Source organism: Pezoporus flaviventris, unplaced genomic scaffold (genome assembly GCF_033815535.1).
Source record: "Pezoporus flaviventris isolate CSIRO_AGI_PZ_B2104156 unplaced genomic scaffold, CSIRO_AGI_Pfla_v1 ptg000005l, whole genome shotgun sequence".
Taxonomy (NCBI): Eukaryota; Metazoa; Chordata; class Aves; order Psittaciformes; family Psittacidae; genus Pezoporus; species Pezoporus flaviventris.
Genome location: NW_026892553.1, coordinates 5,985,213 through 6,010,042, shown reverse-complemented (window position 1 = coordinate 6,010,042; position 24,830 = coordinate 5,985,213). Strand labels below are relative to the sequence as shown.

Below are 24,830 nucleotides of genomic sequence, written 5' to 3'. Positions count from 1 at the left end.
TTCTTGTAGAAAATGTACTTTTTTTCTCCCCTAAATGAGGTTCCTCATGTTACCATTATACTTTAAAATCATCGCACTCTCTGGTCTTTAAATATGTATGGGGAAAGGTACCTCTTGCTAATACTAAACAGATCCCAACTAACTCTGCAGATCATCCGTGTTATTAATAAACCCTTGCTAAGACACACAGTTCAAACTTTTAATGTTGCTTAACATGGTTTTAATTGTAGGCAAAAAAAGCCCTTCCAGCCCTGTCAGATCTGGTTAGTCACCGATGTGTTTCAATGTGCATTTGCCACTTACAGCTTTGACCTTCATGGGTGTTAAAGCACGACTAAGCCTCAGGTCTCAGATCTCTTGCTGTAATTTCCCTGAGTTTCCCTAATGGTTCTGAGCAGAAATGCCACAGTTTGATTACTTCAAGAGTATTTACATGAAATCCATGTTTCCTATGACTGCCAGAAGAGAATTGCTTTTCCCAAAGAAAGCTCCTGTCTTGCTGTGCCTCCTCCTCCCCCCAGCAGCATCACCAGTCACTGTCCCACAGTCCTGATTCCTTCGTCTTTGGTCTGTGCTGGAAATGTAATAACAAGCAACCTAAATCAGTGCCAACCTGTGTCTGTATGAGGAGTATGAGCATCAGCTCGCAAAGCCTGAAGCTGAAATTTCTTTGGAACAGGAGTATTATTTAAACTGAATCCTATTTAAACTGCACTGCCATACACGATGGGTGTTTATTTGCAGACAGGAAAACAAATCGCATGCTGCATAACAAGAAGAATAAAAGCAGAAGTGCTACATATTCTCATGTTCTTCCCTGTGAGGGTGCTGAGGCGCTGGCACAGGGTGCCCAGAGAAGCTGTGGCTGCCCCATCCCTGGCAGTGCTCAAGGCCAGGTTGGACACAGGGGCTTGGAGCAAGCTGCTCTAGTGGAAGGTGTCCCTGCCCGTGGCAGGGGTTGGAACTGGATGAGCTTTAAGGTCCCTTTCTTCCTCATAAGCAGAACTTATAGACACCATTTTTTTCCAGAACATTATAAATATTTCTGAATTTAGGACCAAAAATATCTATGTTACTAAATTTCCTTATTCCTGTATTCCGTGATTTCCACCTTAAGTCATCCTTCTGTGCCTCCTGGACATCAACAGGCTACTTTGAAAGAGCCTCACCCCTTTCTGTGCTATAGAGAGAACCTGATGACTAGCCATAGCCCATAGCTTATAAGTCAGGTGAGTTAGTGACATGAATATTTCTCTTTTTCATAAATATTTTTAAAGTACTATGAGATCCCAGGAGAACATGTGGTAGCTACATGTAGCATTAGAAGCCGCAAACTTTGTTCTTAAGCACTTCCAGAAGGATTACTCAACAGAATTAATACAAGATAGCTGTAATATGTTTCCAGCAAAGAGATCAGGGACATGGCTCCTACAATGGGTAGCATGGTATTTTGCCTAAGATCTGAAAGTACCGGTGCTACTGAATCAAAGGCCCAGTTACAATGTCCAAGTTTTGATTTCAAAGACGGTCCTACCTTAGGGAGGGCTTTTCTATTTGCTTATGTTGATGTTGCTTAAGATATGTGTGGAATGAGACCACCAACCACTCGGAAAGGTCAAACAGCCACCCTGCCTGCAAGGAAGAACAGCCTTGGCTGGTTGCCTCTGTGGTCTGAAGGGAAGGGGGATGTCTCATAAGCCTTCCATCTGTTCTCTTTCAGTATCCATATTCTGTAGAGATGAACTTCAAGAGGATGGTGTGGGACCCAAGAAGAGGATTTGTCATCCCCTCTCATGCTTTCATTTATTCTGGTGTCCTCACATGCACTGCAACAGTGAATGGAAGCGTGTTCACCTCCTACTACCTAGCACAGAGGTTGGGTGAGTGACAGCTGCACGCCAAGGAGTCACCGCAAGGTTTCTATTTCATAGCTAAGCCCCTGGGTATTATTTCTTGGTTAGCCTCAATTCTATTTGATATATCTAATTGGTATGGATCTGTAGTAAGTCCAAGCAAACTCATTCTTCCCCTTTTTCCTATTCATTAGAACTTGGATTTGATCCATCCCTGGGTTTGAAAAATGACCAAGCATTGAGGTGGTACAAACTAGGAGCATTTTATTCAACCCCCACCAAGGCTTTGTTTGCTTGGATTGAGCTGTATTTACATTAAAACAACTGCTGGTTTAGGAGCAACCAAATAGTAACTTTCTCTTTGCTCATTAAACACACAAGATCATGGTATAAAAAGCTCATTAAACTGCTAATTGAGACCTTTGCATTGTTTTATAGTTTCTCGAGGTGATTTATTGTACCCTCTCCCTTGTATTCACAGCTGAGCTTAACTCAGAATTAAAACCTAAGTTTGAAGCAAGTAGACATGACAGTTTTGATTATTGGGAGTTTATATACAGCCCATTAAGATATATTTTTCCTTTGTTTTTGATGTATGTTCTTTCTCTTCTCATATATTATATTTCTGACAGGGGAGGGTTTATTGTGACTTCATTCCCATTAGGTCATGGCATCCTTCTATACAATCAGCTCTCAGCTTTGAACAACAGGCTTGTAAATTTGAATGGCAGCCAAATAAATCCTGCAAATCTCTCTCTTTCTCTTCATTACTGGGGTAATTATTTTTTAGTAGAATCATGAATGCAAAGCTACAAAGCCCATTCCATCGTTCCTTTGTAGCCCAGAAGGACCTGGGCAATACCTTACTCTAGAGCATGTATAGTGGTCAGACATTTGTTTAGTGTGGGCCACCATAAACTTGATGCAGGCTTATTTCAGAGTTGACCTATTTAAGGCATAAATAAATATATAAGACCAAGATTTGGGGATCCCATTCAGAAAGAAAAGGTTGTTGGGCATGAGAAGCATGTTTCATGTTTTCCAGAGATGAATCCTCTCGCAGATAGGCAGATGTTGAGGCACTCAAAAGGATGAGTTGGCTTTGAAAACCCTTTTGAGGATGGCTCTGGAGTGATGAATGAGGGTTGGAGCTGAACCTGGCACATGCAAGAGAAGTAATTAATGAATTACTGAGTCCATGTGATCAGTTTGATTGGCTGGTATCAGGCATTTATACAACTGACCTCATGTTTGCATTGTGGGGGCATTTCACACTATTTCCATAGAAATGAGACAAGAAGGTGAGATGTTTTGGAACAGATGTTGGAGAGGCAGCTGGAGTGCAGATTCCATCTCAATTGTGATTGATACAGAGTGCTGAGTGGTGATAGCTTTGGTTTTTTCATTGCAGAGGGCAGAGTACAGAACCTGGCTCTGAAAGCAACTCCCAAGAAACTGCTGGTTGGAGAAACTCTCTATTTGGAATGCAGAGCAGAAACCTTCATCAATGGACGAATCGAGCTCATATGGACAAGTCCCAGTGGGAAAGTGAGTTGATAAAAACTCTGTATTCTGCTTTCACAGTCTCCCCATACCCAAAAGGAAGATCTCTGCACAGGGTTGAGTAAACTACCTATTCTGAGATACGTCCAACCACTTGTAAGCCTACAATTGATTGTATTCTTAGTTTGAATCAATCAAAAACTTCTCTGACCGTCTTGAACCTGCAAATTAAACTGCAAATCTCAGGCTAAATCTCAGCCATGAAGGGTCAAGCCGTCAGTGTGCTCATCCGTCCTGGTGTTTATTAAGTAGGTATAACTGAAACAAAAGCCAAATGTATCTGCTGAGATCTCCACCAAAGAATGACATTAAAATTCCGAGTGCAGGTTCCTGAGCTTTCTGTAGAATGTAATACAAAAATGCCAAATTGGAAGTAGAATCCTGCAAGAGACTGAGCATTTGCTTTGATGTACTGAAACCTTTCAGTTCTCCTAAGGAAAAACAGAGGGAAGACGGAGTATTTTCCAAATCAGTTCATTTATCCGAGCTACTACCCATGGTTCTGTTTGATGTTTAGAATTAAAATGATTGCTTGTTTTCTTTTTAGTGCAACAAAACACACATTTCAAAGCAGCATCTAAGCCTCTTGGGGAAGCGTAAAATGTGAACCCTAAAACTTGATTATTTTTGATTAATTTGGTTAACTTAAAGAATGATTCTATTTTGGTGAAGAAGCTGCAGGAAATACAACACAGAATTTATAGAGTGTGAGAAATATGACGTTCCTCAAGTTTGTTCCTCGAACCCCATATGATGGGAATTGTTCTTGCATGAACCCTCCTTAGATTTCTAACATTATACATGTGAAATTTCTTGGCCAAATCGCTGGGATCAAAAAATCCTCTCGGAAGCAATAATGCTTTCTAAAAGTCTTCAGGAATTTGCATTGGCACTTGCCTGTCATAATATATTGTATTTCTGTCATAATATATTTCTTTGTGAAAGTAGGAGTTTTTAAAGATAGAAAAATACTGTGACCAAAAACCCCAAAACCTCACAAAACCCCAAAGCACAACCCTGACCTGACAATGACAGCAGCAGTTTTGGACTGAGATCCCTGGGATGTGGTCCCTGAGAAGGGCTGACCCGTGACACATCCCTGTACTGACCTTCCTGCCCAGATTTCAGCAGTTCCACTCTGCTTCTCTCTCTTATTAGACTTGATAATGAAACCTCACACAAGGGCTCTTCCTGCTGGTTTGTCTTTCATATTTATTCCAGTGATGGGAGATATGATAATTTGGATACGAATCACTGCTTTTCTTTACTGGCAGACTTTGAAAGGATGAGCAAAATAATCCACTTTATGCTGCTTTTTTGACCCCTCTTTTTCTGATTTCCAGCACCCTTATCCTAGGAGAACCATTGACCAGAGTGGCATGGTGTATAAGGTTGGCAGCAGCCTGACAATTGAAAATATCACCATGCAAGACGGAGGCCTCTATGTGTGCAAAACATTCAACGTGACACGGCTGGAGGCCAATGTCACAGTTACAGTGTATGGTGAGTTCTGCAGCTGAACCAGAATACCCGAGAACCAAGATTGTTAAGCTTAAAGAAGGGAGAATGGCAACTAGTTAACAATTAATCATCTATAATCTCTAATGAATCTGTTAGGGTTGGAAAGGACCTTAAGATCATCCAGTTCCAACCCCCCTGCCATGGGCAGGGACACCTCACACTAAACCAGGGCACCCAGGGCTTTGCCCAACCTGGCCTTGAGCACTGCCAGGGATGGAGCACTCACAACCTCCCTGGGAAACCCATTCCAGTGCCTCACCACCCTCACAGTGAAGAACTTCTTCCTTATATCCAATCTAAACTTCCCCTGTTTAAGTTTGAACCCGTTACCCCTTGTCCTGTCACTACAGTCCCTAATGAAGAGTCCCTCCCCAGCATCCCTATAGGCCCCCTTCAGATACTGGAAGGCTGCTATGATGTCTCCACGCAGCCTTCTCTTCTCCAGGCTGAACAGCCCCAACTTCCTCAGCCTGTCTTCATACAGGAGGTGCTCCAGCCCCTGCTCATCCTCGTGGCCTCCTCTGGACTTGTTCCAACAGTTCCATGTCCTTTTTATGCTGAGGACACCAGAACTGCACACAATGCTCCAGGTGAGGTCTCACGAGAGCAGAGTAGAGGGGCAGGATCACCTCCTTGGACCTGCTGGTCAAGCTCCTTTTGATGCAGCCCAGGATACGGTTGTACACACTGCTCGAGCAGCAATGCAGATGTGTTTTCCTTGCTTTAAATATCAAGTCCTTCATTTGGAGATGGACCTTCCCTGGCTGTGGCTGAGCTTTGCAGGGGAACTGTGGTAACAGCTGCTAAGTCTATTTGGTTGTCTGCAGCTTCTGCAGGTCTCTATTGCTAGAACTCCAGGGCAGACACAACACAACCCAAAGATGTGAGCATTGTGTGGTACATCTCCATTACTGTCTTCCTGTTCCTTTCTCTTTCCAGACAAACCTTTCATTACGGTTTCACATAAGAAAGGGCCTTACTATGAGATTACATCAGGACACAAGTCACTGAAACTGGCTGCAAAGGTGGATGCCTTTCCTCGCCCAACCGTCACCTGGTGAGTACCATCAACTTGAGCAAACTCAGGGATACTGGACCTTCCTTTGGACTCCTGTCTAGAGCAGATTTCACTGTTCCTATCACACAGATAAAGATGAGAACTGGGAATGCTCATAGCTGTGCTCTCACAGGTCAGCTATGGCGATTTGACTCCTTCCCATGTTGTCTTAGCTCCGTGAAGCTGGGGGAGCCATACTTCTTGCCCATGCTCTTTTTCTCTCCTGTCATGCAGAAAAGGTCCCTACAAGGAAAATGGGGTTTTCATTTACCCTGGACACAGAACTGTTTGGAAGATTCAAGTAGGAAGCTATTGGGGAAGGGTTGCCAGTCTGCAAAGAAGCAGTGGATAACAAAAAGCTGCAGGACACATTTTCAACATCAGAAATTGTTTCTCTTCATAGCTTTTAAATAATGCTCTCCAACCCTGTACCACCAGCAATGTCAGATCCTTGCAGACAATGCAGTGAATCCTCCCAAGCAAACTAACGGCTCCACCAGGACTGTAATGGATCAGCTTAATAGGAAGGGGAATGTGTTGTGGAAGTTGTGGCTGCCCCATCCCTGGCAGTGTTCAAGGCCAAGCTGGATGCAGCTTGGAGCAACCCGCTCTAGTGGAAGGTGTCCCTGCCCGTGGCAGTCAGCAAAGGAATGCTCAGGGATGGGTTTGCTGCATGTTTTTAGCAGTGCAATAACATATAATTCTCTAATACTCACTCACATCAGTGCAATCAGTGCTGCCAGGAGGTGTTTCTAAATGTTGCTGTTATTTAGGAGATGGAAATGTTTTTGTGAGTTGAAGTGGGGTCCGTCCCCTCTCCTCTGCCAAGGCTTTGTTCCTGGGGCTCAGCATGGCGCTGGTTGGGAGCTGCCTGGGACCACCAGAGCTGCCTTCCCTGCGTGTTCGAAGCCACAGTTGTTGATGTTGGAGCTCTCTCACTACAGTTGTTTAAACGGCCGTAAAGGAGGTTTCCAGCATTCTCAAGCAGAAGGACTTGGTGCCTCAGCTTCTCCTTGCACCAAGCCTAAAGCTCTGTGTGTGGCAAAGTCTGGCCTATTCCATAATCATAATCAAATCTGTATATTGGAAATAAATTCCTCACTGACCTTCCTATTGACTGTAAATTCTCCAGGTCACAGACTCCACCTTTTACAGCAACAGTAAAGGGTCACACATACGTATAGAAAGACATTTTTGCCTAATTAATATACTGTTTCAAAACTGATGACATGAATTTTGGCTAATCTGTGATTTCCTGCACTTAGGATTGCACATCCAGAATAATTTGAGGGCATCTAGGTGTACATTTCTGATCACAGTTGAGCACGTGAGAGGCACTGTTCATCCAGATCTATTAAAATGCTTTTTTTCCTGTTTGCTGGATGAAGCCATCCCATAGCACTGCAGACACTACACAGTTTTAGCGTGGAAAGATAAAAGGAATAGATGTCCAGTTCAAGCAGTGGTCATACATCGTAGAATCGTAGAATCCCAGACTGGTTTGGGTTGGAAGGGACCTTAAAGCTCACACACTTCCAACCCCTGACATGGGCAGGGACACCTTCCACTAGAGCAGGTTGCTCCAAGCCCTGTCCAACCTTTGCTGTTTTGAACGATGACTCTTTACCCCCCCTAACCTGGGCAGCAGTTGGGTTTCCTGATGGCTGACATGCACAAAGGTATATGATGAGCTTTGATGGGACTTTCAAAACAGGTACAAAGACGGCAAACTGATCAAGGACAACCACACGTGCTATGAGCCAGAGCCACTTAAGTACAGACTGGGCATAAGAGATGTGAGACCAAAGCATGCTGGAAACTACACCATTGTCCTGAGCAATGCAAAGTATGGACTCTACAAGAACCTCACCATGCAGCTGGTAGTGACAGGTAAGGACTTGATGTTTATAATGACTTCTACTGGGTTCTTCCTCATTTTTTGTGTGGTCCTACTTTACCTGCCAGTAGGAATGGGTGATGTCTGCCCATGTTTAGCTGAGAGGACGTGCATAGATTACCATCTCACTTAGGAACCACTTGAGATCTACCTCATTTTACCACATGTTAAATCAAAGGCACAGAATGGAGAACTGCTCTGAGGAGTTAGTCTGAAACTAGGACATTTAAAGTCACTTCGTACCTCCGAAGCAGCATCTTTGTGCTGGGACAGGGTCTCCATGGAGGGAAGCAGAAATGGCTTGAAAGTGATCAGGACTTAAGTTTTAATAGGAGACTGGGAGGAGATATCCTAGTGAGGTCCAGAGCTAGGGGCATGGTTTCCCAAGAGAAGTGATAGAAGTTTTAGCCCATGAGATTAAGAACTAGCTTGGGCAAAGCACTGGAGAACATCTGCTGGGACAGGAAAGGTCCCAGCAGAGCTGACGGAAGGAACTAGATAAGCTGCCCCCTCTTTTATGTCTATCCATCATCCTGTATGAAATACCTTCTAAGTCTGTATTTTATGTATTGTCATCTATCTGCTGGGAGCGCTTGAGAGACAGGTTCATCTTCTGGGGAGTCTGGGGAAACCTGAAGTAAACTGTGCTGTGCACTGAGGCAGGTTCACTTGACATAGAGGAAAATAGATACTGGCATCACTTTTATTAATCTCCCTTGCTGGGATAATGGGAGGCAGAGCCACATTGTCTCTCTGCACATCCACTGCCTCTTTTAATCCACTGAATTTGTCAGCAGGGATCGAATCATGAAGCCAAGTAGGAGTTCAGCAAAAGTTAGCCCCGCTTCCCATTGCACTTCCCGAGGTCCACTCAGGCAGTGAGATAGATGAAGTTCTTGAGATAGGTTTGTTGTCTTTTCTGTGGTTAATTCCTTTCTCCTTAACCTCTTTACATCTAAAAATATTTTCAGTTGTCCTGTTTTGTATGGTTATGTACTGGTGCACCACGTAACTTCCAGCACTGGTGTTTTTCTCATTTCACCTTTCAGAAATAATGCTTATCAAATGGAGAACTTGTTACTTAGGCACATCTGGCCTATTAAAAATGCTAAATAAGGTATATCATCTTAAATCACCTTAAGCATCACATAAAGTGATGTGTGATTGAGGAGTGGAGGGAGCTGAGGACATGCTCATGGTCAGGTTCTGAGCTCAGCTGATGAGCAGGGCTGTGCTAAGCTGCAGGAGTTTGTTCACTTGAGATTGTTTCTCTATACAATGGTTCTGCCATCCTGTTAAGAGAACGGAAACGTTCAAAGGAAGAGAAAATTAAGAATGATAATAAACTATCTTGTCAAGGTAAATACTGGTGGTTTCATGCAAGAGAGAATGTTTACTTGAAGAGCAGCCATTCCCCAAATAGGCACATGAAAAACAAACAGACCTTGTTACTATCAGCAAGATGCTATTTCAGGATTAAAGCATCCCATGCTCTGAAGTACAGTACGAGCCTTTCATCTTTACTGTATGCATAAGTATGTGGTATTGTGTCTCTCACACAGTGCATGCCTAGCGTGGTGCTCATGTTAACCTTTCTGAGAGATCAGCCCAACAAAGACTTCAAGCAGGAGTACTTAGGGAGTTGCCAACCCACCATTTCTCAAGAGGCTGCAAAGTCCAGGAGCTGCAGGGATGGTACTGGTTGAAGGAGGTGTTGCATGGTGAAGTAGAGGGGAAATGAGCAGCAAGTGCTTCTTTTGTGGTAATAGAAAGTCATCCCAGAAATGAGAGCAAGCAAAACAAATGAGAGCAAACAAAGGGAAATACCTGCCAAAGAATGACACTGCTTTTAAGCCAAAGGCTGCAAACAATGTGGATATCTGCCTCAATCGCAGACAGGCTGACACAGCACCCAGGAAACCACTGCTGCCTTTGCCAGGCTCCCCTCTGCAGCACTAACCTGGCACACTATGGAGCACTCAGCTCGAGGAGGGGGTTGTTTCTGAGCTGCATGTGGGCAGAGACAAAAACAGGCAAAATTTGCTGTTGAAGCTTATCCAACAGCAGCACACTGCCTTCTTCCTTTCTTTCAGTTCGAGTAAAGGGACCGCTTTCTCGGAGCTGGACATCATCTGCTTGACTTTCAAAACTCCAAGCTGAATGCAGATTTGTTTCCCCCTTAACTCCTCAACAACCAGCTTCACACTTTATCTCCAGTCATCATGACTGATATTGTGTATTGCACCTGAATAGATTAAATTGCTTGGAGTTTGAGCAGACCCTTAGGCATGGAAACACCCTTTCTAGCCATTTTAGGCAGGGATACCTAAGAGGCGGAGCCTGAGTGAGTTCAGCACCTGATCCCGATGAGTACACGACCAAGTACCAGGTTTCTAGTACTGAGGAGTAACACCTTTCCTTGAATAAGAGCGTTGCTCTCCAAGAGCCAGGGCCAGTCTTTTACATGTCAGAGCTGCATCTGTGCAAGTGAGCGAGTTCTCATCTATACTATTAAAGAGAAGATGTAAAATTATTGAAATAAGACTTTTGAACGAGAAGATAAATGTCATTTGAGTATGTTCTCCTTTTCTTGCAAGGGCACACTGCACTGAAGGAATGATAAGTAAGGATACAGCCCCCTCTCCTGTGAATCTCTACAAAATAACACATTGCTGATGCTCCTTACCACCACAGAGTGCAACTGGCAGTGAGCGTGCTGTGACAAACCCATCAACTCGAAATCTGAACTTGGTCTAGAGGAGGTTTGAAGTTAATGGTGTTGTGAACTGTTGTTCACAAACACAGATTAAATAGCAGCAGGGCTCATTTGACAAATTGCAATGTATTAATTTTTGCAGTGTGTTTTCTTCCTTAATAATGGCAGCAGAAGAGAACCCTTTAAGCAGTTTGAGAACAAGAGTAGAAGCCAGCTGCTTGAGCGCTGCAGGTCAGGAGCTGTATGCAGTCTATCTCCTGACCTGCAAGAGGACCAGCACAAGGAAAGCTGCAGGCTTTCCTTGGAGTCACCTCCTGTATACTTCACTGGCAGCAATCAGAGTAGTTCTGACATAAAGCATGCACAGCCTGTGCAAGGTATTTCACTCCATGGCAATGAGTCAGATATTAGGAGCTATTCCCCCCACACACACGTTTGATAAGGCCATAAAATCAATGAGTATCTGCAGAGTTCAGAGGGATCCATCACCTCAGCTCCACAGAGGCAAGAAGGAGAAAAATGGGCAGATAACAGCAGTATGGGAGTGACAGAAATGCTATCCCGAGGGGAGGGCCTGGCTCCTGGATGCTTGGCCTGGGTGAAAACCATGTGGCTACTCAAAAATGTCTCTTTAAGAAGTGTTTTCTCTGTGCCTCTGGTCACCAGTGCTCCTGCTGCAGCTGGAATTTAATCCTGCAGGAGCACACATCTGCCTTGCGGAGTCACCTTGGCTCATAGCAGGACTCAAGTCCCCAGGAGGTAGCTGACTGCATTTTCCAAACACTCCTTCTTTACATATTTACACATCAAACAGTGGCCAAGAAGCGGCGGGTTGCCGTGGGCTTGTTTTGTTTGATTAAATTCTTATTGAGAAAAGCTTCAAGAAAATAATGTCCCCAAGAATTTGGAGGGGAAGGAGCAAGGAACAATTGCAGCAAACAGCTGGTGGCTGCACATCTGAGCCAGCCAAGGAGGAGAAATGTGGGAGAAAAGAGTTATTCCAGGCTGGAGCGCAAAGCGGTTTCAGAACAAAACACAAACAAAACCCCCTCAAATCTATTTCTGGGCAAGCAGGCTGTGTTTCATTCTCACCCTTGTACAAGTCATCTGCATGGATCAGGGCTCCTGCTGAGCCCTTCTGGAGCAGTCAGCAGGCTCTGACCACCACGTTGTGAGTGGAGATTGTACTGAAGCAAAAGTTAATTCGAAAATGGGGGGAACAACCTCCTGCAGTGCTTTGCCTTTCTCTTGTGTCCCAAAGTTTCTCTCCTATACTCCCTTCCAGCTCTTCCAGCAAATATTGCTTTGGGTTCCAGCTGCTCTAGGCAATTGAAATTACCTTCCCTCATGGAGTCCTTGATCCCAAAGCTCTTGTGTTGTATATATAAGAAACACAGGATTAAGTGCTAGAAACAGCCTATACCATAAGCAGCAGTATTTCACAGGCTCCTTATGAATTCCCTCTCTCCAGGGCAAGGACTGGAATAAAAGGGGTGCATGGAGAATTCATGTGTGTTGACGTGTTCCTTGTTAGGTCAGCAAGGTGACCAGTTACACCTTGCTTTGTTATTAGGGAGAATTAGCTCCAGAGCACTTTGTGATGCACGTTGCCCTACTCTGCAGTCAGGCCAGCTCTTCATATTTGGGTTAATATCAAAGGCAAAGGAAGTTCTGTGCCTGACCTTCTTTGGCTTGCAAGGGATGAGTTGATATCAAAGGAGTCCCCAGTGATCTCTATAAAAGTTGATAAATATGCAGTGATCCATATGAACAATAACCCATCACCTCAACCAGACCCAGAAACAGTCTGGAGAGGGAAATGAGCCTTTGGGATGAGGTTAATATATTTGTGCTATGCCAGTTCAGAGAAAAAGAGCCCTTGGAGTGATGTATCTCAGCTAAAGCCAGTTGAAGCCCGACTCCCAGAGCCTTTGGGGCATGGAAGGGCCACTGAAACCTCTAAGGTGAACACTATTGCACTGTGAGAAACATAAATGCCTTTGCATTATTAGTGCAACTCAACTGATGTCTAGGTTAAAGGACTGAGCCAGATATGAGAAGCAGGGCTCTATAAAATGATCTACCTTCATCTTGCCTGCACACATCTGTATCCCGCCAGGCCTGGTTTACTTTGTGTATCACATCCATCTCCTGCACAGCTCCTTGGGGGATGACCCAGTCAGGAAAAGTCAAAATAGAAAACCTAACTTTCCACCTCCTGGGCCAGCCAAACAAACCAGAATGGTCAAAATAAAGCACAGCCTGTCTCCATCCAAACGCTGCTGCACTGTGTTCCTCCCCAAGCCCATTGCTTTGCTAGCCTCATGGGCTGTGGCCAGTGCTTTGGATGGGCAGGACACACAGATGAGAAGGGCAAAGGCAAAGAGATACAGAGCTCCAGCCTATCCTTCAGGTCTTATTTACCAGACACAGGCTGCAGAGAAACAACTGTCTCCTCCTGGGGGATATATGAAAGCAAAGATGCAGCAGCACAAACAGACTGCAATGGGCCTCTCCAGCACGCTGTATTAGCAAATAAGGAAGACTTTTCTCAGCAACATCATGCAAGCCCTGCACACTTGCAGCTCCACAGTCCAGCCCCTGTGTGCTCCCAGGAGAGCCCCTGATGACAAAGGCAGATGAGCTATTTCCATGCTGTTGGAAGTAGCCAAAGTGATTTTTGGAAGAGGAAGGTGGGGTCCTTCTGGAGTGTGCCAGAAAACTCCAGAGCATTCAGCTAACGTCCCTGCAGAGCAGCAGCCTCCCTCTGACAGCCCTTAAAGCCAGAGGGCTGGGGGGAAGGCAGAGAAGGGCAGCATGTGGTTCCACGCTGCCTCTCGGCCAAGCTTGCAGGTAGAGGAGCTGTTGGGTTTCTCTTCTGAAAAGCAAGCAAAGGGGGCAGAGACAAAAATCCTGGAGATGGGGGAGATAGATGAGAGAAACCCCTGTTTCTTCCCCAAAGCTTGGCTGCATTGGGGTTGAATGACAAATCTGGGAAAGGTGGTACAGAACCAGAAAAGAACTTTCTTCCTACAAGGTGAACATGGGCACATCCAAAAGTGACAGTGCAAGGTCAGGAGAAGGAGCAGCAAGCTGTACTGCCATTTTAACAACATCATTCCCTGTAGGGTAGGCCAAGTGATTTCTCCTAGTATCTGCTCATACAATACCCAGCTACATGGCTACTCATCCATTCCCTTCCACCCTGCTGGCATTCCCAGCCTGGAACAGCGGGTGACAATGGAGCAGCGGGGTGTGTGCACTAGAGATTAGGCAGGCGACCGATAATTGGTGCCTGTGATTCTATTCCTGGCCGTGGGATTGACTCCTGGGGAGATTCTGGCCACTCATTTCATCTTGGCATCTGCTTCCTCTGAGGTCCCATGGGGACAATGCTGTGCCCCCACTTCAGAGCCACCTTGTGAGCAGTGCTGCACAAAGTAGAACAGAATGGAACAACCTCCCCCCGGGCAGAATGAGCTGGGGTCAAACACAATGTTGTGTTCAGCCTGAAACAAAAGTTTTGGTTTCAGGTTAACTCATTTATTTTCTTTCTTTTAACAAAAGAAAGAAAAACATCCAAACTACCCAAACCACTGAGCTCACTCATAAGAACACAGACAAAGTGGTTTTACTTTGGGGGAGATTTCATCCTCTTTTTCCCATACTGTTTGACCAGTCCAAACTTAGGTCCTGTGTTTCTGATGCACCTTACAGAGTGTTCACCTAGCCCGAGCTGCAGAGCTGATATTGCCATTAAGTACTGTACAAACGTGAGATGAAAGACATTAAAGTGCAAATTCTTTTTGCTTTGGGGAAATAGAAGAGGCTAAACAGAAAACAAGTTGCCACTCTGTCATAGTTTCCATGAAGCCTCACATCCAGCCAAGGACATAAGTTTGACTAAATGCTTCATTGGACCACTCTGTTATTTTAATGATGTGCTTAATGTGAGAAGATTTTTGAAACCCAGTTTAAAAGCTAGAGGAGAAGGTACATAAAGAGCAGGTCAGTCAGAGGGCACTGAAGTAAAGCAAAGTTCTCTAAGAAAAGCAGGGAAACTTTCCATGTGTTGTCCTCTATATTTGGATGCTCCTTTAGTGAACAAATGTGCAACCCCAGAATAACATCTGCAATGAATTTAGAGATAGGAGGGTCTCCTGCAGCAGAGGTAAAGCCAGAGGGTAAATGTCCCAATCCTTCTGCATATTATTGGCTCCTAATGCCACAAACCAGAGATAACACTAGAAAGTGAGGTGAGATTTACATAATGCTGATCAATTTGAAACGTACAGTAAGCAGAACTGCTTTCTGATTGCATTTCACAGTGCAGCAGCAGCGAAGTCTTTAGTTATTCAGGTCAGCTCTCACACCAGCAATTGCACCTCTGCAAAGTGAGTTGGGGATACAATCACACTTCAAGCCAGAGAGGACAAAACCCCATTTATTTTGACACATTCAAAGGCATCTGAGCATTGTGTGATCCAAATGCAGCCAGAGATGAGAAAGCTTTTAAAGTTTGTTTGGCTTCTGCTTGAGAAAACTCAGCCGGGATGGTGATGGTGGAGGGATGGGTATGGAACTGAGGCAGGTCTGCATGCAGGGGGATAGCAATGGATGCTTCAGGTTAGGAATGAGGTGTATTTAAAGATCACCTCTCCTGTAGCAGGCAGGATCAGTGGCTGGGCACAAGACTCTAGGGGAAGGTGTTTGGATTCATAGCCCAAGCCTTCCCCACACCTAAACACCAGCAAAGATAGAGAGTTTGTGCATAATCCCCTGTGCTGCTCAGTAAGCAAACATGAAAGAGAGAGCAAAGCACTGTCTGGAGGAGGGGGAGTGTTATCTGAGGAATACACTACTAGGTGTACCTTAGATAATCACTGGTATTAGGCTAAAAACTCCTCAACACCCTAAGGGGGAGCCTTTTTGCTGTGGGACTGGTACGGATGCAAGCCCACTGAGCTGGATACCCAGCTATAGGCTGAGCAGATATAAAAGGCCAGAACCCACCACAGAAGGCAGTGAACTTGTTTCTGTCACTGATGAAGACAACTTCTGTGAAGAGGACTTGGCCCAGCGGTGAGCAAAGTGAAGGGAGAGGCTTCAGTTCCCTTCTGGGGGCATGGTAAGAGGTAAAATGGCCATGACAGTGCACAGAGATAGAATCACAGAATCACAGAATGGTTTGGGTTGAAGGGACCTTAAAGCTCATCCAGTTCCAACCCCCTGCCATAGGCAGGGACACCTTCCACTAGAGCAGGTTGCTCCAAGCCCCTGTGTCCAACCTGGCCTGTGGAAGAAAAGATGGGGAGGCTTTCTTAGCCAGCCCCTCAAGTACTAAGAAAGGAATTGCCTAAGCCTCATAAATAATAATTACTTCAATTGATGAATCATTTTGACTCATTTTAGGTCTCAAGTAATATTTAATAGTTCTGTGCAGTAAAGTAATTGTGGAATTAAGAATTCATTCGTCACTGGTGTATGTTCTTATTTGAATTAAGTTAAAATTCTGATTTCTTTTTTTGAAGGATAATTTAAATGACAGTCAATGTGTTCATCACTTCACCGAGAGTATAGAAAAATCTAATACTAAAAGACTGTAATCAAACCTTGTCCCCCCTTCACACACACAAACCCACACAAACATAACTGTCTCCCTCCCAAAGTGCATAAAGCTTTGTTCTTAGAGCCCAAAAAACACAACACTTGAGCAACCTTTCACATAACACTTGAGTAACCTTTCACACTGAACTTAAGAGTCTCTTTCTCCAAGCAAAAATCAGGCTTTTGAGGTCAGCCCAGACGTGCCGAACACAGGATTGGAGCCTGAAGAGAAAAATGTCCAAGATAATGAAAAATGTGCTTCTCTCTCCAGGGAGTTTTACAGAATTACTTCTATGATCAGAAATAATTTACTGATGGGAAATGAGATGCCAGTTAGGAGGAAATTCAACATTAGTCCCAGCAATTTGTCCTGTGAATTGCTCTCCAATCTCCAAGCACTCATTCAGTATATTGCAGTACATTGCTTAACCCAAGCAATGTGTGCAGAAAACCTCGTGTCCATCCTACAGATGGGGATGAGTCTGAGAGACCTGAAGTGCTCTCCCATCTACTCCCCTCCCCATCTTCTCCTTCACAAAAAGCCAACTCCTCTACCTGGGCGAAGGGACAAAGGAGTGGATCTTTGGAGCCTGACAGAACATCATCTGGAGGAAGACAGGGAAACAAGACTCAACCAAAGGGGATCAAAAAGCAAAAGGGAACACAAGAGCAAAGCCAAGCCAGGCCTGTCATTTGGGTTCTTCAAGTGAAATGTTAGTCAGGACCTAACAAGGGTTCTTTAAAGCAGCTCATGCTTTACTATTGGAGTATAGTGAACTACTGAGATACAGGGGTTAGGATATGGCTGAACCAACTGCAGCCAATACTCCTTCTGAGTGCTGGAGAAGGAAATGCTGATGTGTTTTCAAGCAATGATGAGGTCACATCTTTCCGAGTCTGACCTGGCAGCCAGGAGAAATGGAAAGTGAGGATCCCACCAATACACGGGACCAGCCTGGTAGGTCCTCTTGTAGGAGCAGATTGCTGGAAGGGGAAAAAAGCTATTAAGAAGGAAGTGGGGAAGGGCTGAAGATTGATGAGGTGGGCAGTGGCTCATGGTTACAGACCGGGGGCCTCCCTGACAGCAGAAAAAATAAGTTAACCCGAAAAATAGAAATCTAATCTACATTCACTTCCCAACTTGTCAAAAGCCCTCAGTGCAAAGCAGCCCCACTTGGCTGCACAGAGGTGTCCACAGAGGGACCCTGACCAATAAATCTGTTTGATTTCCTGTTATGAGAAGCAGACAAAGAGATACGGCCAGGGATGGGCAGAGCTGTCTGCATAAGGGAAGAGCCTGTGCTTTCACCCCCAACTCAAACCCACCCTCGCTGAGGTTAGGAAAAGTTCAGTTCACTTTGGGGATTTTTTAGCATTATTCCTCATCTTCGTGTGTTCCTGTGGGAGCTGGAAGGAGATGGGACAAAGCATTCCTTTCCTGCTGGCAACAAGCAGCCCTCAACATGTCACACACAAGTTTGCTCTTGAGAGATTTCCAGTCCAAGGGTGTGATCTTGCAACCCCTCCAGATGTGAATAATGCAGTGACATTTCTAATGGTGAGAATTCCTTGGCATTACTCTACAAGTGTTTTCTCCCCATCACTTCTTTGCTTTTTTTCACCCCTTCATCCAGTGCACAGGACACATACATAGAAAAGGAAGACAAAGTTTTCAGATCAAAAAAGACTGTTTTTTCCCCAAACCCTGGGGAGAACCTGCACAATGGTAACAGCACTGCAGGACCACAGCTATGTGATAAGGTTCCTCTCAGGAGGTGACATCAGAAGTCGAAAGCTGTTTTGCCCAGTCTGTAGACTAAGAGCCTGATCCTGCAGTCCCTGACCAATTGGTGTTTCATGGCATAAGTGTTCTAGAAGGATAGCAGGTCAGTGACAACATCTGAAAGCAGTAAGGATGAATGTGGTAGTATTTCAGTGTATTTTCTGACACACCATAACTAATGCCCATTTTGAGGAGGGCCCCTTCCAGTGCCTAAAGGGGCTACAAGAAACCTAGAGAGAGGCTTTGGACAAGGGCCTGCAGGGACAGGACATGGGGAATGGCTTTAACCTGACAAAGGGGAGACTGAGATGAGCTCTTAGGCAGAAGCTCTTCCCTGTGAGGGTGCTGAGGCGCTGCCACAGGGTGCCCAGAGAAGCTGTGGCTGCCCCATCCCTGGCAGTGTTCAAGGCCAGGTTGGACTCAGGGGCTTGGAGCAAGCTGCTCTAGTGAAAGGTGTCCCTGCCTGTGGCAGGGTGATGGGACTGGATGAGCTTTAAGGTCCTTTCCAACCCAAACCAGTCTGGGATTCTTTGTTTCTGCCAATGTATACTTTCAGTACTGCTGGTAATTCCCCTACAACTTCCCCTCACTTAATCGCTGCCTAGTGACCACAGCAAAACGTGTCAAAACCTTTAACAGAACCAGAACCAGGACCATGACCATGACTATGGGTGTAAATCTGCTCATTTGTAATTTTTTTTTTCTTTCTTTCTTTAGAGAGGCCCAAAATCTATGAAAAGGAAACTGACTTTGATAAGATCGAGCGGGTGGAGTTAAGAAGCAAACACAAAATCCAGTGCACCGTAAGTGGGAATCCTGATCCGAAGATCGAGTGGAAGTGGCAGCCCTGCAGCCTCACAGACACGCTGTAAGTGGGCATTCCTATGGGTGAACATGGTGCAGAATAGTTTGGTAGTTTCAAGTCAGTTTTGCCTTACTTATCTTAGTTAAAAATCACAAGCAATGAACCCCCACCTCAAGATGTCAGGGGTTACGAACACAGCAGACATTGAGCTGTGTGTGATCTTGCAGTTACGAGCACCTTTGATATTATCAGAATTGTGTCACATAAGTTTAAAGTGACTGAAGATCAGGGTTCAATTTTCTTTACCTTGACCAGCAATGTCCCTCTGACTTACCAGGATCTTTTCTCACACCTCTGATGCAGCCTACACAGTTGATAAGGAAAAAACTAAATAGGTGCTTTCTGTGTCTGGGTAACACTCTTTCTTCCCCTGCAAGAGCTATTGTCAGACAAACCTGCTGAAGGCTTGGCTGCAGTTAGGTGCCGTATGGAATTTATGCTGCTTCCTAAGGGCTGTCTTCACCAGTGCACACTGAGCAGGGGCTCCTGTGGCAGCATCTGCGTTGCAGAAGCTGGAAGCAGTAATAAGGCCTTCACACCTCACTGAGGGCCCTTCCTGGCTCTAGTCTGGAGGCACCCTGAAGCGGAGACACAGAAGCAAGCCATTGGGTCAAAACTGTCAGAAAGGAGTGAGACAAGATAAACACAAGATGCCTTTTGAGATTTGCCTTATTGAAGCAGACGTCTTCTTTGCTTCTGCTCTTGTATGAGCAGGGTGATTGATCTATACAGTGAGGTTTTGGCTGAGTTCTGAATGCTTCCTCTGGTACTCCCAGGGGACATGCAGGAGGCACATGAAACAATTCTGACTGCACTTCAACTCTTCCCTCTTAGAGAGAGTGATAAATTCAGGTTTTCCATCCATAAAAAGATGAAGGCGGGTCTAGGAAGCAAGGGAGAAAATTCCTGGATGGCTCCTTATTTTCTCAAAGCTGTCAATGGCAAGCCACAAATGAGGCAAAAAAATCACAAGCAGAAGTTCCTTCCCCAGGATCTCTGCTGCAGCAGTTGCAGTGATGTTGGGTGATAGAGTCTCAGGCTGGGTCTAAACCATGACCTTGTGTCCTTCCACAAGAGAAATAGCCCATTACCTCATTTAGGTAGTTATACAGCTCCTGCAGGAATAGAGCAGCAGAGAGCTGCAGGCTTAGGTAGGGCTGCTGGCACTGCAGCTCAGGAGAAAGCACAAGCTGCTGCTTCAGAGGTGTTCAACGAGAGCAGAATGGAAACATCATAAGGAAATAGGTTATGCATTCTGTAGGAAAGCCAAAGAGATGACCTGAAATCTTTTCCATACCTTTCTGTGTAGGGAGAGGGAATTGGTCACGAATGCTGAATTAAGCCAGATTTGAACAAGTGACCTGGTGGCAAAAGACCTCATATAACCCTTGTTCCAGCTCTCTGATCTTATCAATTTAAATACAATTGCAGAGTGGTGTCCACCTCTCCTGGCCTCCGGGGCAGCCTTATCTTTTTCCAGCAGAAGCTGTAGGAGGATTCCTGTGGGAAATGACACAGACCCCATTTCCTTCTGTTGTCTCACTTCCTCTCTCTCTCTCTTTCTCTCCCCCTCCTCAGTAGGGCACTTCGAATGCCAGAACACTATCATTGTTCCTTAGAGCTGTGATGTGATTTGCTTCCTCTGATTTTTTTCCCTTCATCCTCAAGGCAGAATTGTGCCTTGCAGGAAGTCACTCAAGACATCTTTTAATTAGGCTCTTTGGAGAGCTATAAACCCTCCCTTGACCCAGGGTGTTGCCCATGTGCCTTGCGTGGACTTGGCAAAGGCACGGCTGATTTATGGAGCAGTTTTCTGCAGCATCAGCCCTTGGTCATCATGTATAAAAGTCCCTATTCATTTTAACTCCTATAATCCTGATCTGCTATGGTGGGCTCAGAGGTTGCTGGGACCACACATGGGAAGTGCAGGGCCTCTGCTCAGGCAGAAGAAGGCACTTTCCTGTTGTGCACCGTTATAACTTGTGCAAGGTGCAATCGCAGCTGGTTGTGGAACTAAACTCATTTTGACTTCATTACTTGCCATCCCATAGTCACAGTTTGTAACCCCTTGCCATGCTGGACTGGAGCTGAGTGGAAAAAGCCTCAAGTTGTGCCAAGAGAGGTTTAGATGAGATGTTAGGAAACATTTCTCCACCAAAAGGGCTGTCAAGAGCTGGAACAGGCGGCCCAGGGCAGTGGTGGAGTCACCACCTCTGGAGGTGTTTAGAAGATGTGTGGATGTGGTACTGAGGGACATGGTTTAGAGGTGGCCTCAGCAGTGCTGGGTTCCTGTTGGACTCAGTGACCGTAAAGGTCTCTTCCAACTATTACATGATTCTGTGGTTCTATGAACTGTCAACTTTAAAATGAAAGCCCTCCTCGAGCTGCAGAGCTGGCAGCACCCTCAGCCAGGAGCACCGCTGAAGCCTGTGTGCTCTCAAGCATAAGGCAGTCTGTGCCTCTGCCATTTATTGCAAGGGCTGTAGTTAAGGAAGACACAAGCCTTTTGCTTTGGATGGTGCAGTTACACCTTTTCTGCATGACGTGCTACATACACTGCTCTGCCCACAATCCAGAAATGAAGACTGATCACAGACAAACAGACAGACAGACAGTCTGCTGGGGAATACCCAATAGCAAAGGAGCCTCCTGCTATCATTATCCCAGCATTTATCCATTCTACTCCCTCAGCCTGCACTTCACGTTGGAAAGCTGAGCAGACACAGTGACATTCACCTCCCCACAGTCCTGACTGACTGGCATTTTGAATCCTGAAATTCGCTGCAAGTGCTAAGAGAGCACTTCCAGAGCCACAACTGCGCTGAGCTGGAGCGAAACTCCTATCAGCCACATTAAACCCACAGGATTTCATTAGCTGCCCACTGTTTGCTGGTTTCAGTCTCCAGGATCTTGGGTGTTTCCTTGCTGGTCACGTACTGATCTTGGTCCATCTCTATCGAGGTGCTTCATAAGGAAATTTGAAATGTTGTGATGCAGGAATGCAGTAGTTTCACAGAGGTCCAGCAGCAGTAGCTTTTAGGAGGTTTAAGACCTAAGATTCTTGTCTAAGAATTACATCCTCTGTCTTTAATGATAACACAGGGTTATCTGCTGTGACTTGGGTTCTTGAACTCCACCTTTGCTTTTTTACCCCCAGATGCATCCCCGAAGGACAAAAAATGGTGGTTCATGAGAACATGGTTGTAGGCAACAAGATCAGAAGCATTGAGAACATAACCCTGAAGCATGGGGACAAAAGAAAGGTACGTGTCTGGTGGAAGCCTGAGCCATGATGTCATGGAATAGCAGAGGGGATGCTGCGCTCACACGGAGCTCTCCCGCACTTCCCAAGCTGCCGAGGGTTGTTGGCATGCTTCACATTCCACAGCCCTGGGATCATTCTCAGATCCCTGCTCTTTACATATGCCAGGATTCTGGCAATGATGTCACATGCTCTGGTTAAAACTCTCCAAAGATTTTGGGGTCAAAACCCTCTCTGTCTCCCTCAGTCTTGAGAAAGTGTAATGGTGGTGCAGTGCAGGAGGGGTCCTGTGAAGTGTACACAACTGATAAGGACCATGAGTTCATTAAAATACTTAGCATTAGAGAGCACTTGGTGCTGCCTGGCCTTGCCTACTCTCCAGCAGCAGGAGTTCAACAGCTGTGGAATTTAAGAGGTCTACAATGGCCTCATTTGCAGAGCCTGGAGTTATCAATGTTTCTTTACCCATATGGGTTGCCAACCATGTTACCAAGACAATGAAGGTGGGAAGATCTCCTTTCTACACTTCCCTACCTGCTTCCCCTTTCAAACAGCACTGGGAGCACACTTCCTGCATGGACTGCAATGATCCCAGCCATGGATTATCTGTTAATGCCTCCCAGGTACCTGTGGCAATAGTAAGTTGAGACCAAGTTGGACGGGGCTTGGAGCAACCTGCTCTAGTGGAAGGTGTCCCTGCCTGTGGCAGGAGTTGAGACTGGATGAGCTTTAAGGTCCCTTCCAACACAAACCAGCCTGGGGTTCTCTGATTCTGTGATAATCCTTGAGAAATGGCTGCATCTGATTCACAGACTTCTGCCATGTATTGGAGAAGATGCTGTGGTCTGGCTCAGACAGTTGTTTTATCCCTCTTGGTCTTACAGAGGTTTGTGGCTTTAGGAGTGGTTTTGAGGTGGATGCTCAGATAGTTTATTGTGCCTATTCCTGCAAGGTGCTGAATGCTGCAACTTGTATTGTGGTATACCTTTAAGCATATGATACGTCTTGGGCTACTCCCATGCTTAAAGTTAAGCACAACGCTTAAGTGCTCTTCTGGATTGGGTCCAGCCTAAATCAGCATCTGGCAGGATCAGTGCCTTAACCATCTGCTCTTTCTCATGGAGCTTTCCAGCTCTGAACATAATCTAAACCAGAGCTCAGAAAACATGGAGACTGGGCTGGGAAGGAGAAAATCACTGTTCACATTTCATTGCTGAGCTTTCCCCTTGCTGGAAGATATTTATAAATTGGATTTATTTATATGGCATAGTGCCCCATAAGCTCTGGTTTTAATGTATTCGCTAAGAGCATTAGAAGCACCTACCTACAAAGTGCTAATGACTTGTAAAAAGGGAGGTTGGTGACAGTACCTACAGGATTTCTTCTGGTTGCTGCATGGGCTGGAGAGAGTTTTGTGGCTCTCATGACTACTGTTTCTCTCCATACACACAGTCTGTCTAAACCTCGTGTCCAGGAGCTTAGTTTGTATCTGATGATCAGTCTTAAAGTTATGTTAGTGCCCGTATAAAAGTGCAGGGTTCCACTATTACTGTGACCCAAGAGCTGTCTGTTGGGACAGTGGGACACCTCCACCACACAAAATGAGAATCTTTGGTTTATGCATATGTACAGCACCCACATTTCTTCCTTTATCAACTTTGCTAGGCAAATATGCAACTAGGTGGAATTTTAGTCTGGTAGTGGACTTAAGATGAGATTTGGCTGCAGTCTCTGAATGAGGTGTTTTACCAGCGCCACAGAGCTCCCAGAACCAGTGGGGGACTCCAAACACATCCTCAGTCTATACTAGTGCATCATTAGGGACTTCCCAGCTTTCCCCTATCACCTATTTCCCCTAGAAAGAAAAGATGCAGCAATCTCCAGGTACAGCAACCAGAGGGGACATAGAGCTCCATTCCCACAGAGGAGTCCTCAGCACCCACCAACAGCTCAGTCCCGACACCCCCATGTTCTGCCTGCAAAACATAGTGGACACCAGAGTGCCTGGAGAAGGGGTGTGCAACTCTGTAATGGAAATGAGGACCGTGAGGGAACCTCAGCACAAAGACCCCAAAGCTGTTCTAGACGGGATCCTCTTGTTCCCTAAAGGCTTTGGTGCTGCTCACACCTTGGGTACCACAAGGAGCCCGAGGCTGCCCCTCGCTCTGCTCTGCACAGCCACCTCTGCTCTCTGCAGGCTCCAGGCATCCTGCAGCATTCATTTGTCAGACATGTTCAAAAGCTCAGCCTACAACCTTTTACCTTGAGCTTTCACATATTTCATTACTAAAGTTTCATAAAAGTACTACCTTACAAGCTACATAATTGTACAATTTATGGTATCTTCATTATTTCAATCTCCTGCTGATCCACTGGCTGAAAAAACATTCTGAGGTGTTTCCTAATAACTTTTATGTCCTGATTCAGATTTATTCAAATTAATAAAACTAGACTTTATGCATCTCAGATTTCAGCACTCTGTCTCCCTGCTTACATTAGCAGACAATTCTTCTCCTTCCCCCTTTCTGAAGTCCAAGGCTATCTGGGTTAAGTCTTTAGTCTTTAGATAATAGAATATAACTCAAAAAGAGACACTGATGAAAACTCATAGTCTTCAGCCTTCTCCTTGTGTTTTATCAGTCGTTATTCCCACCACAAATGGAATAGACAGGAAACAGCCCAATCCATTCCCACCATGTCCTAGCA

At 45.3% G+C, this 24,830-nt stretch overlaps 1 protein-coding gene and 1 long non-coding RNA gene across 3 annotated transcripts in view; one reads left to right on the top strand and one right to left on the bottom strand.

Annotated features, from left to right (window-relative positions):
• Nucleotides 1-24,830, bottom strand: part of LOC133265389 (uncharacterized) — a 130,721-nt gene that overhangs the window by 12,609 nt on the left and 93,282 nt on the right. The gene's annotated exons all lie outside the window — the stretch shown is intronic.
• Nucleotides 1-24,830, top strand: part of LOC133265375 (vascular endothelial growth factor receptor kdr-like) — a 124,572-nt gene that overhangs the window by 51,262 nt on the left and 48,480 nt on the right. For both annotated transcript variants that reach the window (XM_061445834.1, XM_061445837.1), the window contains exons 5-11: nucleotides 1,721-1,880; nucleotides 3,265-3,401; nucleotides 4,760-4,919; nucleotides 5,877-5,994; nucleotides 7,709-7,884; nucleotides 18,715-18,865; nucleotides 22,020-22,125. In XM_061445834.1, the coding sequence (XP_061301818.1) occupies nucleotides 1,721-1,880; nucleotides 3,265-3,401; nucleotides 4,760-4,919; nucleotides 5,877-5,994; nucleotides 7,709-7,884; nucleotides 18,715-18,865; nucleotides 22,020-22,125 (1,008 nt within the window). The remainder of the gene's footprint in view (nucleotides 1-1,720; nucleotides 1,881-3,264; nucleotides 3,402-4,759; nucleotides 4,920-5,876; nucleotides 5,995-7,708; nucleotides 7,885-18,714; nucleotides 18,866-22,019; nucleotides 22,126-24,830) is intronic.